The following is a 14,816-nucleotide window of genomic DNA, read 5'->3' on the forward strand; positions in this document are numbered from 1 at the left end:
CACAGCTCTTTGGTTTAATGCCGGTTAACTTTAACACTCAAGTGTTACCATTTGTTTAGAGAATGGAGACAAGGTAGGCAGCCATTTTCCAGCTGTGGGCTGCTAGGCCACCGTGTAGTCATTCAAATGTGTATTTTGCCATAACACACTACTGACCATTAACCTCACCTTACAGAGCTTTTACTTTGCAAATTCCTAGATACACTATTTTGTTGTATTTAAGAAGAATGAGCCAACAAGAGATGGCCTTAGAAAACACGTTTATTTTGGATGAAACCTGGGTTTGGTACTGTTTAATGTAGATTCCTTCTTTCCAAACCAGTGAACTGAGGAACCCAAAAAGAGAAGCTCAGATCATTTGGCCGGATTTTCCTCAAGCAAATCCTGCTTATCTGCGAGCACTGACTGGGTAGAATACAGTCACAACTGAGCAAGTACAGGAGGCCTGAATTTATCTTCTCTTCCTTCACTTTGGTAGAAATTGTGATGTTTAGGATCACTGCTGTCAGACTTGACACTTATACAGCACACACAGCCTCAGATGTAGCTCCCCTCTGAAAAGACAAGGAGAAGATGTCGAAGATAGGCTTTGACACCCAGGCACATCAACTTGTCAAACTCAGGGCTACCAAGGCACACCCTTGCAGGAAGTTTACACCACCTCCAGTACTGCCTCCCACCTGCTCCAGAAGCACTTTATTCCAAGCCAAGTGTCACTGATGTATCAGATGGAAATCCTGACAGAACTGCTATAGCACTGAAGACATTCCCCATACCCTGACTTTCTAAGGACATCTATTATCCAAGGTAATGACAGAAGCACAAGAGGCTGTCAGGAAGAGAATGAAGATTAAGGGTTGCAAAAAGACAGTTACAATCTACAGTGTGTACTTTAGTTAATCATCAGGTTTTTATGCAATTACTATCTGGTAGTACCCAACAGATCAGAACTTGCAGCAAGACACAGTTGTTTAGCTAGTGAGGAGGCAGAATTCCAGGGCCAGTTACACAGCAGAGGCTGTTTGGACTGAATTTATCTTAGACTGTTTCCAATGGAACACTCTATGGGAACAAAGTGAAACAAGTCAGTCTCTGAAAAATGACTGCAGAAGAACAGAGATTTAACTCTGAAGTTTCACATAACTAGAGTAGTTCCCTCAGATAACACTAATTACGCTTCTGTGTCTTCAGACATTTAGACGAATTGAAACTTCAAAAGCAGAGATTTCACGGTGAACAAAATCCATATTTGGAACTATTTTAGGTTAAATATAATATCACAAGTGCATTCCCTCTAGCTTCCTAGACCTCCCATTAGCAAGCAAGTATTAACCAGCTGGCATGTACTGCTAAACTACAAAAACAGCTAAGCTGTCTTTCACTTCATTACCTGAGTCTCTTCTATGCTGCAGACTTTCTGACCAGAGACCCATGTGCTTGATATAGTAGATAGCAGAGTATGCCATTTCATTATGCTTTCTTGACTTCAGATTATGTGTAAGAACACATCAGAGACACTCTGAAACATCTTCTAAGCACAGGAGACTTCAGGAACTTATTTCTAGACACTGTTGCATGAATCTTAAGGTACTTTTATTCCAATTGTTTAGGCACTACATATGTCTTGAATATTTAGCAAGGATATACTTCTGAGGGTGGAGGACTTCAGTTTCATCAAGGTTTGTTTGGTTCCCCTTTAAATTATGAACTAGGTCCCCAAAGATGAAGTAGCAAGAGCTTGGGTTTCACAACTTCTTTTTCTATGGTGAGTACATTAATCATTGAGAAAACACAAACACATCTGAGTAGTCAAACAAAACAATAAGTAAGCTAATGACTAAGAATGAGACTTGGGAAAGGGATAGAGCTTGTTCAGGTAATAGGAATCCCTGCCCTTTAGGGCAAAGTGTTCCCTTCTGTTATGGTTGAGAGGAAGCACAGCAGATCTCTTCTCTCTCCCCTCTCCCTCTGCAGCACTTTCTTCTCAGAGCTGCTAAACAGTTAAATGACAAACAGTGGAATACCAGCCTGGGTAGAAAGAATGAGATTCACATCCACATCTTGGAAGCAACCAGAAACACACTTATGTAAATAAAGAGAAATATCAATCTTCTAAAATAACAAAGAAGTAAGGTAGTCTGCAATTGCTAGCAAGCTTGCAAATCTAGTCCCAGTTTGAAGTTTTAATGCACAGCAAGCAAATTGCTGAGCCACACCTATGTTAGCTGCACATGAGCAAAACTTCAGTGATGGCCAAAGACCCAGACCCAGATGAAAAGCAGTCTTAGTTTTTTTTCCCAAGTAATTTAGTATTCTGCCAGAAGTAAGAAGTAAACATTTGTCCCAAACATTTTTGCAAGTGGCAAGAAATGTAACGCTTCTACTGTGTGATAACAAAATACGGGCATAAAAAACCCCAAAATAATAAACCCTTACACTGAGCAGAGCACAAATGACTGACCTGATCTAATATTCTCTGCAGCTCTGATAAAAGTTATTTACCTCCCTGAACAATCCCTGGGCACCACAATCTGTTTTGTTTAGTATTCTAAAGCTTCAAAGTCGGCATAAGCATGAACACAGGCAAAAAGAGGTACGATTCTTTGTCTTGTTGACACTTCTTGTGTCTAGGAATTATGCTGAGTTTTTCTATACACTGCAACTATCCATACTCTTTCATTACTATCTCTCCCCTATGCAAATATGCCCTTAAGTCACAGTGTAAAGGTTAAGTGGGTTTTTTGTTATTCTACTGAGCATTCCAAAGAAAGCAAGATTATACTATCACTATCAGTTTCACTACATGTGAACAGCAAGATTACAAACATTTGAGGAAGGCTACTAACCTTTACAGTTGATATCAAAGCTTATTTCTCCTTTGTCCAAGGTATCCAACAGCTGTTTAACTTCTTCAGCATTTCCATTTCTAGCATCATGGAGAAGCTGCTGCTCTGCTTCTGTAGTCATCCCTGATAAAATATACAAGAGACTTTGCAATCGGTTATACTGCTGTAAGTTATGGCTTAAAATTACGTCACTTTTAGCTGTTATTTAATACTTACCCTGCTATGAGAAAGATAGCTGTTCCCTCTGTGGAACACACTTAATACGCAAGCTGTTGCAACAGCCCAGCACTCAGGCTACTAAGAAGCATTAAAATTCCTCATACAAAGCAGTTAAATAACCAAATACCCATGTTTTGTTGCTTCTCTGTTTTCTAGGTTCAAAGGGTGGCTTGGGAGTTGAAACTCTATGCCACAAACAAGGCAAGCTTTGCTACAAGCATAACTAGTAAGCATTTGCTTTTTCCTTACAAGGCTTTCACCCTTATCCCTTCAGGTTTCCAAAGGCAACAGGAATGAAAAAAAAAAGAAAGTAACTACGTACACCCATTAACCCAAGTATTACCTGAGAATTAATTGACAGTTATTTTGGCTGCCAACCCTGGGGAACAGAATGTCTTTGCATGAAGATGTCAGATACCCATCAGTGATTAGTACTATCATCTCTTGAGCCTGGGTATCGGAGGCCATGCAACCTCAACTTGAAGGGGAACTGGGGACTCAGACAACTTTGTAGATTTGACCTTATCTTTAAGAAACACAATAGTACAATATAAGGAGGTTAACACACAACTCTAAAAGATCACTAATTCTAATCCTACCATTGCTCTTGAACTGCAAAGAAAAAAAAAGGTATGTATGTCTTTCAAAGAAGGGAGAAAACAAAACCTTTTAACATAACTATTTTACAGCTCTCTACTAGAAAGGGAACGTTAGCTCTCTGGGCAAGCAATACTGCTACTTACCAGGTCTGTTGAAGAATACAGTTAATAAGTGATGCCTTAACCCATCTTTTTCCACACTGAAATCACAATCTGAAGTTGGTTTGCCTTTTTTTTTTTTTTTTTTTTGATGCTATTATAACAGCTACCACCTGTATGAAGCATAACAAGCACAAGTGCTGGACTCTGCATCTGGGACAGGGCAACCCTGGATGTGGACTGGGGAGTGAGATGCTGGACAGCAGCAGTGCAGAAAGGGACCTGGGGGTGGGTCCTAGTCAATGGCAAATTGAACAGAGTCAGCAGTGCCCTGGCAGCCAGGAGAAACAACAGTGTCCTGGGGGGCATCAGGCACAGCATCGCCAGCCAGGCAAGGGGGGGGATTATCCTGCTCTACTCTGCATTAGAGTGGCCCCACCTTGAGTCTGGGGTACAGTTTTGGGCAATATAAAAAAAAGGCATTAAGCTATTAGAGAGCATCCAAAGGAGAGCAATGACAATACTGAAATAACTGGAGGGGAAGCTTTATGAAGAGAGGCTCAGGTCATTTGGTTTGTTCAGCCTGGAGAAGAGGAGACTAAATGGAGACCTCATTGGAGTCTTCCACATTCTTATGGGGGAAAGCAAAGAGGAAGGTACCAATCTCTTCACTCTTGTGTCCAGTGACAAGACTTGGGGAAAAGCATGAAGCTGAGTCAGATACAGGTTGGGTATCAAGAATGTTTTTAACCCAGAGGGTGGTTGAGCACTGAAACAGGTTCCCCAGAAAAGCAGACACAGCACTAAACCTGACAGTTCAAGAAGTCAAGAAGACAATGCTCTCAGGCACACAGTGTGACTCATGGGGCATCCTGCACAGCACCAGGACCTGGACTCGGTGATCCTGATGGGTCCCTTCCAACTCAGCTTATTCTATGATTCAACTAGACCTAGATACAGCATTTCCCTATTTAAATACACTGCTTTTAAGAGGTGTCAAGAAACTATGTTAAAAACAGCTTCAAAAGACTGTGCTGCTATAGACAATTTACTGCTGTTGATACAATAGGAAAGCAAGAGACTCTAAATTTAGTGTCTCCAGCTTAGTTATAGTCACCTGACACACTAGGTTTACCAGGTCCTGCAGTCAGTTAATGATTACTGGCCTCACATAGTTAGCTTTCCTATACTGTTTTGAATGGTCCAAACAGCAAACTGTTTACACTCTGCTGTTCTGGACAGGCAGCTTGATTGCACAACACACACTCACAGCTTAAATAGATGCAGGGAGCTCTTTGACTACGGTAAGATAAGAAGCCACTCAGCAAGAAAAGAGACAGTGAGAACACTGGGTAAGGAACAAAAAGCCTGTAACAGTGGCAGATCCTGCAATATTCAAGACTGATGCAGAAACTAGAACAGGACAGACTGCCAAAGAGCTAGCAGTACAGCAAAGAGAAGTTTCCCTACCTTTTCCTCAATCAGCAAAGGCAGAGAGAGAATCTGTTTTCAAAGAATTTGACAAAGACTAAGCAAGCCCTTTCCAGCATATTTCAGAAGAACAGACTGGATCAGTCACCTGCAATCTACCACAGACACAGGATACAAATGCCTTCTCCAGAAGCAGTTAGTCAGCACTCTTGTTCATGCATGCTTTTCAGTACTACCAGAAAACAAAACAAAACACTACTAGTTCTTCTGGCAGTCCTTTAAGCCCTGAAGCTACTTTCTCCTTTAAACAGGATTCCATCCACTTGTGGAGGCAACACAGCAGTTTATTGTTACTGGGGCAGGTATAATTGTCCTCAGTGAATCAGTTCTAGCAGTGTCTAGAGAATTATCAAAATCATGTATGCTAATGTGTTATCAGCTAGTAATACTATCTCTGAAGCTGAGTGCTACAGTTTCAGTGGGACACAGAATGCAGCACTGAGAATCACACAAACCAAAGATAAGAGGACAGTCAGACTCATTTTGCTGGCTTAGGCATCACTGGGGAGAAAGGAGGAAGAAAAAAAGCAAAGCTCATAGTTCATTTTCACCCCCTCCCACACAGTATTGCTTTAGCCATGTCTCAGATGAGAAACATGCTCCTATCATTACCCTGTATCATTTGTCAACATCCCACATACTTAGCAGGTATGAATAGCAATGCACTTTCAATGCATTAACAACCTGCTGTTTCCATTTGATATTGACAAGAAGGAAGAAAAGACCATTTGGAAAAGAAACCAAGATGCTGATTCAAATAAACAACTCTTGCATGCAGCAAGGCCTGTTATGTACATGAGCAGAATCTTAAACAGCTCAAAATACACAGAAAGTTTAATCACTATATAAAATTATTTGCGTAGTTTTTCTATCACCGAATAGTTGTAAGGTTAAAATCACTGATCTGTTTGTACTCTTAAAGCAAGCACTAGCAGTAGAGTAACATGCATGCTAACATGGTCTGCCTGCTTCACTGGTTTAGTCCTCAAAGACCTTGCTGTTCAGGCCAAGCCTCTGATTTCAAATACACTTTGTAAGCCTGCAGCATGCAATGACGCAGAATAATTACTGTCTGGCTACTAATCACAGAAGGATCACTCACGTGAAAGTGTTTCCACAATTGGGGCAGGAAAGTGCATCTGCATGCAGTTAGTCATCAGACAAATGATAAAGAACATACAGCTTCAGCTAATATGCTAAATGATATGCCTAAATAAAGCTGGCAGCAAAGAGACTCTTAACAGAACCTTTTATACTTTTGTAAATACTGTTTTAAGCAATAGGATTTGCTCTGTAATGGAGATGAGAAACCACCAACAGAAGTCTGAGTGACAAGTTTGGAGTATGGAAACTAATCAATACACAGGCACTCAAAGGGTGTACACTTGCAGCTGTACTTTGTATACCTATATTTCTGTGCAGACAGGAGTTTATTTGACCCACCATGAAGAGCTCTAAAATCCCCACCCACCAGTTTTGAGGCATCAATCCAGGCCATCAGCACAGAGGGAGAAACTTAGTCGTTTAATTTGGAGTTATGAGCCTTAAGATACTGCTAGCAGGTTCATCTATATGAATTGTGCTGCCTCTATGTAAATCTACTAGCCACTTAAAAGAGAACACATCTTTCAGTCAGCCGTGCTGCCATTGTTACCTTATTCCATTAATCAGCTGATACAGGTAAACTGCCTGTCATGGCCCCTATTTAAGCCTTGTGCCCCTGAAAGGCTTGCATGGCAGTCTCCACAGTCACTGGAACATCATGACACAACACCACAGAACATTATTTAGCATTTCCTCTGCAGCTGAGATGCGACTGCAAGGCACTTCTGTTGAACTCATTAGGACTACCACAGAAGTACTTGACTGCTAATTGAATCTTATCCTTTAAGAAGGTATAAAAAATAGCATTGAGATGCTCCGCTTTTATCTTCCTCTATGAGACCTATGCCAGAGTGATTCTGTTACGCTACTAGAAGGTCTGTCTTCACACAAGGGTTGTTTCCAACACAGAGAACACAGGTTACCATTCTGCCTGCATGCCTGCTTAGGGGAGTTTTGCAGAATACTTCAACACAAAAGGCTAACCAACTATATACAAACTACCAAATTTACCTAACTGTTAGGATAAAGTCCAAGCAAAAAAAAAAAAAAGCTGCTTTTCTCAAAGTGACCTACAAAAATCCAAAGTGCCACTTATGACTAAGAGGCAACACTACTTGTAAGACCCACTTGCTTTTGCTTTGGTTTCTTCTCCTGCTGAATCCTCTAGCTATGAACAATGACAGTATATACTAAGCAGAATATGAATGGGTTTCACTCATATACTGCTAAAAAAGCAGGAGAAGCAGCACCAGCCCTGGTCAACCGAACATTAAGGCTCTGAGGCAGTGGCCACGGGTTGCATAGGAAGTTTTCTCCCAGTGACAAACAGTAAGGCTGGCAAAAAGCACAACATTGACTAGTATTTCAATAGATCTTCCTCTAGCAATAAAAATTAGACTTCTGTAGGAGAGGCTGATACGTGCTCAGGAAGATTTCTTACATGTCCCAGCACGCACACGTTATGATGTGATGCTTGCAAAGAAGGCGGGCAAAATGCACGAAACAGCACAAACAGACAGAACCTGTCCACAAACCCATACAACACACTGTACTGACAGGAGCAGCTCCAAGAAGAAAGAGTGGCTGTACTAGAACCATGAGTGATGTTATCTAAAAGTAGTAGTTTCAGTCTTCGGGTAAAGGGTTGTAGAAGTTAGAAGCTGGTCATGCTTCTATGACACAGTCTCACTGTGAAAGCAGCACCTCTCTAAAATCAAGATACTGTTTGTTTAATAGCAATTAACACATCTGCAATAACACATCTATTCAGCACCACTCCCAAGTGGCACCACTACTTAAACTAATACTCGTTCTTGGGCATCTCCTGGCTGTTTTCCGCACATATTTCATTTCTGTTACATCAAAGACTTTCTTTCAGCCCAGCTCCGAATAAGCTTACCCACAGCTCGTGCGAGATCTCACTCGGATCAGCAGGCAGGCACAGTCCCAAGCACTGAGAACTTCAGCAGGACCGCCGGAGTTCGCTACGCCCGCCTGGAATCGAGCGGCTCGTTCCGGTCCCGGTAATTAAACTCTTTTTAAGGCGAGTCAGGCGCGTCGCAGCAGCTGCGCTCCTTGCCTGCGGGGAAAGGTCCGCTCAGACCTGCGGGCACCGGCCAGCGCCGCGCCCGTTCCAGGGAGGGGAACAGCGGGAAGAGGAGGAGGAGGAGGAGGAGGAGGAGGAGGGAGGGACACCCACGCACAGCAGCAAGCGAGGACACCGCTTCCCAAGGGCGAGAGACCACCCTGGCCCCCGCCTCCAAGGCCGCCTCTGCTTCGTGCCTCGAGCCGAGCCTGGCTTGGGGCCGTCCCCTCAGCCCACAGAACGGACTCTTGAGGGGGGCAACCAGCGACACCCCCACCCCCGAACACGCTCCCGGCGGCCGCGGGGGACAGGCGGCCACGGCAGCAACAAAGCCAACGCCGCAGCGGGAGAGCGGCGCATCCCCCGCCGGCCCCGCGTCCCCGCCGCGGAAGGAAACCCGCCCCGGGCGGGCGGGCCGGCCCACTGCCGGCCTGGCCTCGCCCCGCGAGCTGCCGCCGCCGCCCCGTGCCGTGCTGCGTGCACCGGGCGCGGTTACATGTGACCGGCAGCGGCGCCCCGGCAGCTCCCCCCGCCGCGCAGGGCGGGCGGGACGGGACAGGGCTCCGCCCGCCTGGCCGCCGCACCGCCCCTACGATCGAGACCTGCACCAGCACGGGGGCCGGCCCGGGGGTCGATATCTCGCCGCAGCCCGCCCGAAAAGGCGAGAGGGGTGAAGCAAGGTCCCGCCGAGGGCGCTGTGCCCCTTCCTCCTGCCCTGAGAGAAACGGGCCTGCACCGGGCGCAGCCGGCGGCGGCCGCTGTTCCCAGGGAGGAACAGTGACCCCCCCCCTGCGACCCCGCGGCTGCCCCGCAGGTACCGCCCTGTGCCCGCTGCGGTTTGGTGTCACACTCGTTTCAGTAGTGCCCAGCGACAGGACGAGGAGCAATGGCCATAAACTGAAACACGTGAAGTTCCACCTCAGCATGGGGAAGAACTTTACGCTGAGGAGGTCAGAGCACTGGAACAGATGCCCAGGGCATGGAGTCTCCCTCTCTGGAGATATTCCAAACTCACCTGGACGCGTTCCTGTGTCACCTGCGCTGGGTGATCCAGACTTGGCAGGGGGTTGGACCAGATGATCTCCACAGGTCCCTCCCAACCCCAACCCTAACCATCCCGTGAGTGCCACTATCCTGCGAGCGCCCGCCGCCGCCGCTCGGGTGCGCGGGCTTGGCTCCGCTCTGCCCGGGCAGCGCCCCCGGCAGGGGCGGGACGCGCCGGGGACGCAGACACCGAGAGGCGTTCAGATACACGGCGGGGCAAACCGGCCTCAAAGAGGACTGTAACGCTACGATAATGGTGCATCGACTGAGGGGGAAACGGGGTCTTTTTGGAAATCGCTTTGGTAGCGTATACAGCCGTTGTGCAGCAGAAAGAAAATTGTCAACACACACTGCTTCTAAGAACAGCTCAGCCAAAAGCAACCTAAAAGAGAAATTTGGTCTACCAGGGACAGAAAGTGAAGTACTCGCTTTTTTCAAGCCCCTTTCGTCCACCACTCCTTCCCCTCTGTCCTACCCTTATCTATTCTCCATTACACCTGTCATCTGAAGAGCTGGCACCTTGTTTTTCTGCCTTTAGCACATGAGAGTGTTTTCGCCTTTTGAAAATTCCCACAGCGCCTCTGAAATCCTGCAACAATTTATTAAAGGAGCAGAGAAGCTTTGCAGTGTTGTGGGATGACCAAATCTGTGTCATATGCAGAAGGAGCACTAAAGAGGCAGGGCAGGAGCCACAGGTGCCGTGACAAACTATCACAAAAGATCAGGATGAAACTTCTGTTCCAAAGGGGGCAAGTTTAGACCTGAACAATTCTTCTGAAACTCTTCATGCATAAATAATGAGACAAGCTTCATTTTTTCTGCATTGTCTATAGCTATATGTATTTTTAATCTTTGAAGAAAGACATAGAAAAAAGAAAAGGAACAGTTTCACACCTGCAGATAACACAAATGTTTCATGTTTGAACTTTACTGCCTTTTGTTACTTTTAATTAGTTTGTCTTACTTAAGAGATCTGCTTTCAGGGATTCTTTAGTAATAATTATATAACATCTGAGAGGCTTCAGGGAAGGATCATATTTGCTTTCTTTTCTTAGAAGCAGAACTTCAAGTTGCTGCCCTTACTTTCAAAGCACTAGCTGTGTTATCCTCATATACCTTTTCCTTTATTTCTTCCTCCTGCTTCTGACTTCAAGCCGTCTTTCACAATGCTATAAATGCTTTAAGCAACATCACAATAAAACCTTTTCTTATTTTGTATTTATTTTGCATACATGAATACAAAATCAAAATATGTATATTATCACTGTATATTTCTTACAAGTTTTATAACGAAACAGAGGTATTGTCACCCTCCTACTCTGCAACCCATTGCAATACAACACAGAGTTTACAGTTCAGTTTCACCCTTCACCCAGTTAGTGCAGGGTTTTTCTCTGAATCTGAGTAAGAAAGGCCTGAAAACAAGAACTTAATAAATTTAATTATTTAAAAAGGCAAAGTAAAGACCAACAGAGATAGCAAATAAATCAGAAGCCATGATGTCCACGTTCCTGCAGCACTGGATTAATCCTGGATGGACCTCTCCTTTGGCAGGCTGCACAGATCCCATCTCTGGAGAAAGGCTCCTCTTTGGCTGCAGTATTTTAGTTTTCTTACAAGAAAACAGCTATTCTATAAAGGATGTTCACAAGAGAGCTTTACTCCTTGTATGCTTCTAGATAAGGGCAAGGCCACGCAGTTGCTCTAATCGCCTGCACTCTGTGCCAAGAAGCTAGTGAAGTTGATCCTACTTCCAAAGGTTTGTGCACCACAACCCAGGTCTGGAGGCAGCACAGCACAGACCCGGGCCTGCTCCACTTAACTGTACTGTGAATTACCGGCTCCTGGATGTACAGGGCTCTCCTGGCCAGCATCACTACACTTCCCCTGCTTCCATCATCTTCAAAAAGTGTATATTTTTCACCTATGTTTTACCTGCTTGCACATCCCAGAGTAATAATGTCCCAGTGCATTTTGGACTTTTAAGTGTGGAAATGAGAAAGAGACTGTTGCTGATATCAAGGTTTTGTTCTCTTTTGGTTTGGTTTGGTTTTCATGTAATTCCTTTTTCAGATAACCTGCTGAAATTAGTGATTCAGAAAGCATGAAACATATCCCATCTGAGGGCTGAACACACTGGCAAACAGCCTTGCACAGAACTCACTGAACTGCTTTGTCTGTGGTTTTCACAGTATAGTATTTTTTATATCCTCTCTGTCATGGGACAGCCTTTATTGCACTGACATTTTGTGTTCTTCCTCTGCAGACTAGAGCATATTGGTCAAATTTGAGATATATGACTGGAGAACAGAGTGCACACAGAGAAATGAGAAGTGGAAATAATAAATGATACATGATGGGTTGTATGTTTGTTTTCACACAGTAACATTTAAATGACTCTGTTAGCTCACCAGCAGTCCTAAAAATTTGTTCCTTAGCAGCTTTCTTACAGCCCTGGTGCACTTCTTGAGGAAACTGCTCCTCAACTCTGAAAAGCACTGCAGCAAGTCCAGGTCCCTGCTGCATCTCCATACAGATCTTATTTACTAGGCTGGCAAAACACAGACACAGGAGAATTAATTAATGTGCTGACACTCTCAGATGAGATTCTTGTGGATCTCTCTGGATTACCATAAGCAACTGCCAGTAAGTGATCAAAGCAAATGTTCATGTTGTTCTGAACTGCCTGCAGTAGGAATTCTTGCAGATGCTAGTCTGTTGCTGAAGTTTCTTTCATACTTTGCAGGCAATAACCATATAATGTAGTGAATTTGTGGATGGTGTGAGTTGGATTGCCTCCTGAGCTGAGAAATGCTTTTTGCTGCTCAAAGCAGCACTGAAGCAGGCTCAGGTTGTTTCTTGAGGTATCCCTTGGCAGGGAAAAAATTCTATAACAGAGAAGAATTCCTTTTAACAGGCCTGTTTTTATCTGAATGCAAGTATGGCAGGAGGAAATGTGAGAATTCACTGCTGGTCCTCTTCTCTCAGGAGGCTCCTAAAATCTGCTAGTAGTTACTTCATAGAAAAGCTTTTGGATTTTTGTAGCTCTATGGAAGGCAATTGTACCCTGCTGTAGCCAGCACAAAAACTGGCTAAATGAGAGGAAACATTTCTAACCAAGGTATTAAGTCATCAGTACATTTGCTTCTCCTTAGTCTTACCAGACATGTAGTTTTAGAACAAGAACTAGGCTTGTTTAATGCACTTTCTTTTTCTTGTGACTGAACCACTTTGGTTTGGTTTTAGTTCCAAAATTATAAATCAGCTGCACGTGGAGAGTTTATGAACCTTACAGCTAATTTATGTCAGTTTAGACTACAATCTAGCAAAATGCATCACTGTGGAACTGAAATCAGCTGAACTACTTTGTCCTCAAATGGATAAATGCTCATTATTGGATGGCCCAATTAAGATTTCTATTACAGAATGAGATTTCTATTGAATGTAGAGTGGAATTGGAGCATTAGAGAAAACTTCATGTTTTGTTGGTAAGTAACTATAGCAAAATGCTCTCCTTGAGCTATTCTTAAGACACTACTGGAATAGTCTCAGTAGAAGAAAATCCTGCCCAAAACCAGGTCCAGAACTGAGGGGATTAATCATTAGTATGTGACATGACATGACATTGTCCTTATTTCTTCTCAATCTTCCTTTTCTTATTGTAAAAGAGGAGTTGAAAATACATCATGTTTGAACTGTTGTATGCAAAATAAAGCAGGGTTATGGATATTTTATTTAAATTTTAATTTCTTCAGTATCTCTTAGTTCTGTGTTTTTCACTTATTTGTGATTCAGCCCTGATTGAATTAATATTATTTGTATCTCATTTAAGCTTTTTGTGCTCTAGTACTAGATTGCAGTTGCAGAATGAAAAGAGTAATTACCCAGTGCCCTGACAAGACAAAACAAAGAATTTGAATTCAAGGTAGCAATTTGGGCTGTTCCCTGACCTCAGGGTTTTCTTTGGCTTAATTGATTTGATTTGAGCTTTAAATGTTTTTCTTTGCTATCTGTGGTTCCCAAAGCAGTCTTTGTGAACTGATGGACCAAGTTTAGACTTTGTAACCATTTTAAATATCAAAATTAACGCATTGCTGTGAAGAGTAAAATTTTGGAAGATGCCTCACTCTAAAGAACAGTGAGGTTCAGTTATATTCTTTTAAAATAGTTTAGAAAATTCCACTGTGCTGTTATCCTTTTTTTGAAAGTTGTGCATATCTATTTCATATCTGCTTTAGTAGAATGTTTCAGACAGACAAAGACAGTAATTATCTGGTAAATTCTCTTGTGCACCATATCAGTTCAGCTACTGTGTTATTAATTTAGTATCTCTAAACAGGCTGGAGATTCATTAGCCACATTTATCTCCATTTCTATTTACTAAGAGTTGTCACAAATATAAATGACAATGAAAGGAAATTAGCGAGTCCTCTGAAATCTACAGTCCATACAGTTTTTGTGATTTCTACAATCAGAAATGTCTACAGTCCATACAGTTTTTGTGATTTATTCTTTGTGCCTCCATATCTGACAGAGTATTTTCCTGGCCCAATAGCAGATTGCTGGAGTCTTTCATATCAATGCTTTTATATGACTTAGAGACAACAGTCATAAAAAATGGCAATAACATTTTTGAGTTATTTAATAGCAAAAAACGTGTACAGTAATGTAAAGTCACTTGTTCAGCTAAGTTAAAATTAGCAACTTATAAAGCACAAGCGTCATACCGAGATTGTTGTCAGAAAGTTTAAGTCTTGTCATAGTTCTCTATTTAGATTTATAAGGCAATTTACTATTAGGATGAACAGCTGGAGCACCATCTTTTCTAGGTCCTTACGGATTAAAGCTTTCAGTTATGCTTTGGTCAGAAGGCAATTGTTTAAACAATAAGCTCACTGTCTGTCTACGTTTCTTTCTCTCTTTTAAAATTAACTGGAATATGTGACTTTGATAAAATATGCATTTTTGTCATGTTCTGAGACTGGGTATTCTTTTTATTATCTTTTCAAAAATAATCAAACCAACACTGTTTGTGACACCGAAGACAAAGATGGTCTTGGATTCACTCTAACTCTGAAATAATTTCTGCAGAACTGCTGAGCAATCAGTAGATCTCCATCCAGAATGTACGTAGTTGATAATATAGTGCAAGTTTTGTCCATACTCAGTACCATCCTGGTTTGGTTTTTTTTTCGTTTTTTTTTTTTTTTTTTTTGTTTTGTTTTTTTTTTTTTTTTTTGGGTGTTTTTTTTTTTTTCCTTTTCTGTAGGTTGTTATTTTGTTTATTTTTTGTTTTGTCTGTTTCGCCTGATTGTCACAATCATTCTG

At 42.7% G+C, this 14,816-nt stretch overlaps 1 protein-coding gene across 4 annotated transcripts in view; it reads right to left on the reverse strand.

The window, feature by feature from the left end:
• OSBPL1A (oxysterol binding protein like 1A) overlaps positions 1-8,876 on the reverse strand; it is a 76,074-nt gene extending 67,198 nt beyond the window's left edge. Inside the window, exons 1-3 of one of the 4 annotated variants that reach the window (XM_053962484.1) lie at positions 8,563-8,876; positions 8,259-8,438; positions 2,847-2,969 (exon numbers count right to left, since the gene is read on the reverse strand). In XM_053962484.1, coding sequence (XP_053818459.1) covers positions 2,847-2,967 — 121 coding nt within the window. In that variant the 5' untranslated portion in view covers positions 2,968-2,969; positions 8,259-8,438; positions 8,563-8,876. Of the gene's footprint in view, positions 1-2,846; positions 2,990-8,258; positions 8,439-8,558 lie in introns of all 4 variants that reach the window. The other 3 variants (XM_053962499.1, XM_053962491.1, XM_053962507.1) reach the window with 3 other exon arrangements.
• Between the last annotated feature and the right edge of the window lie 5,940 nt (positions 8,877-14,816).

The sequence above is a fragment of the Vidua chalybeata genome, chromosome 1, assembly GCF_026979565.1.
Source record: "Vidua chalybeata isolate OUT-0048 chromosome 1, bVidCha1 merged haplotype, whole genome shotgun sequence".
NCBI classification, from domain to species: Eukaryota; Metazoa; Chordata; class Aves; order Passeriformes; family Viduidae; genus Vidua; species Vidua chalybeata.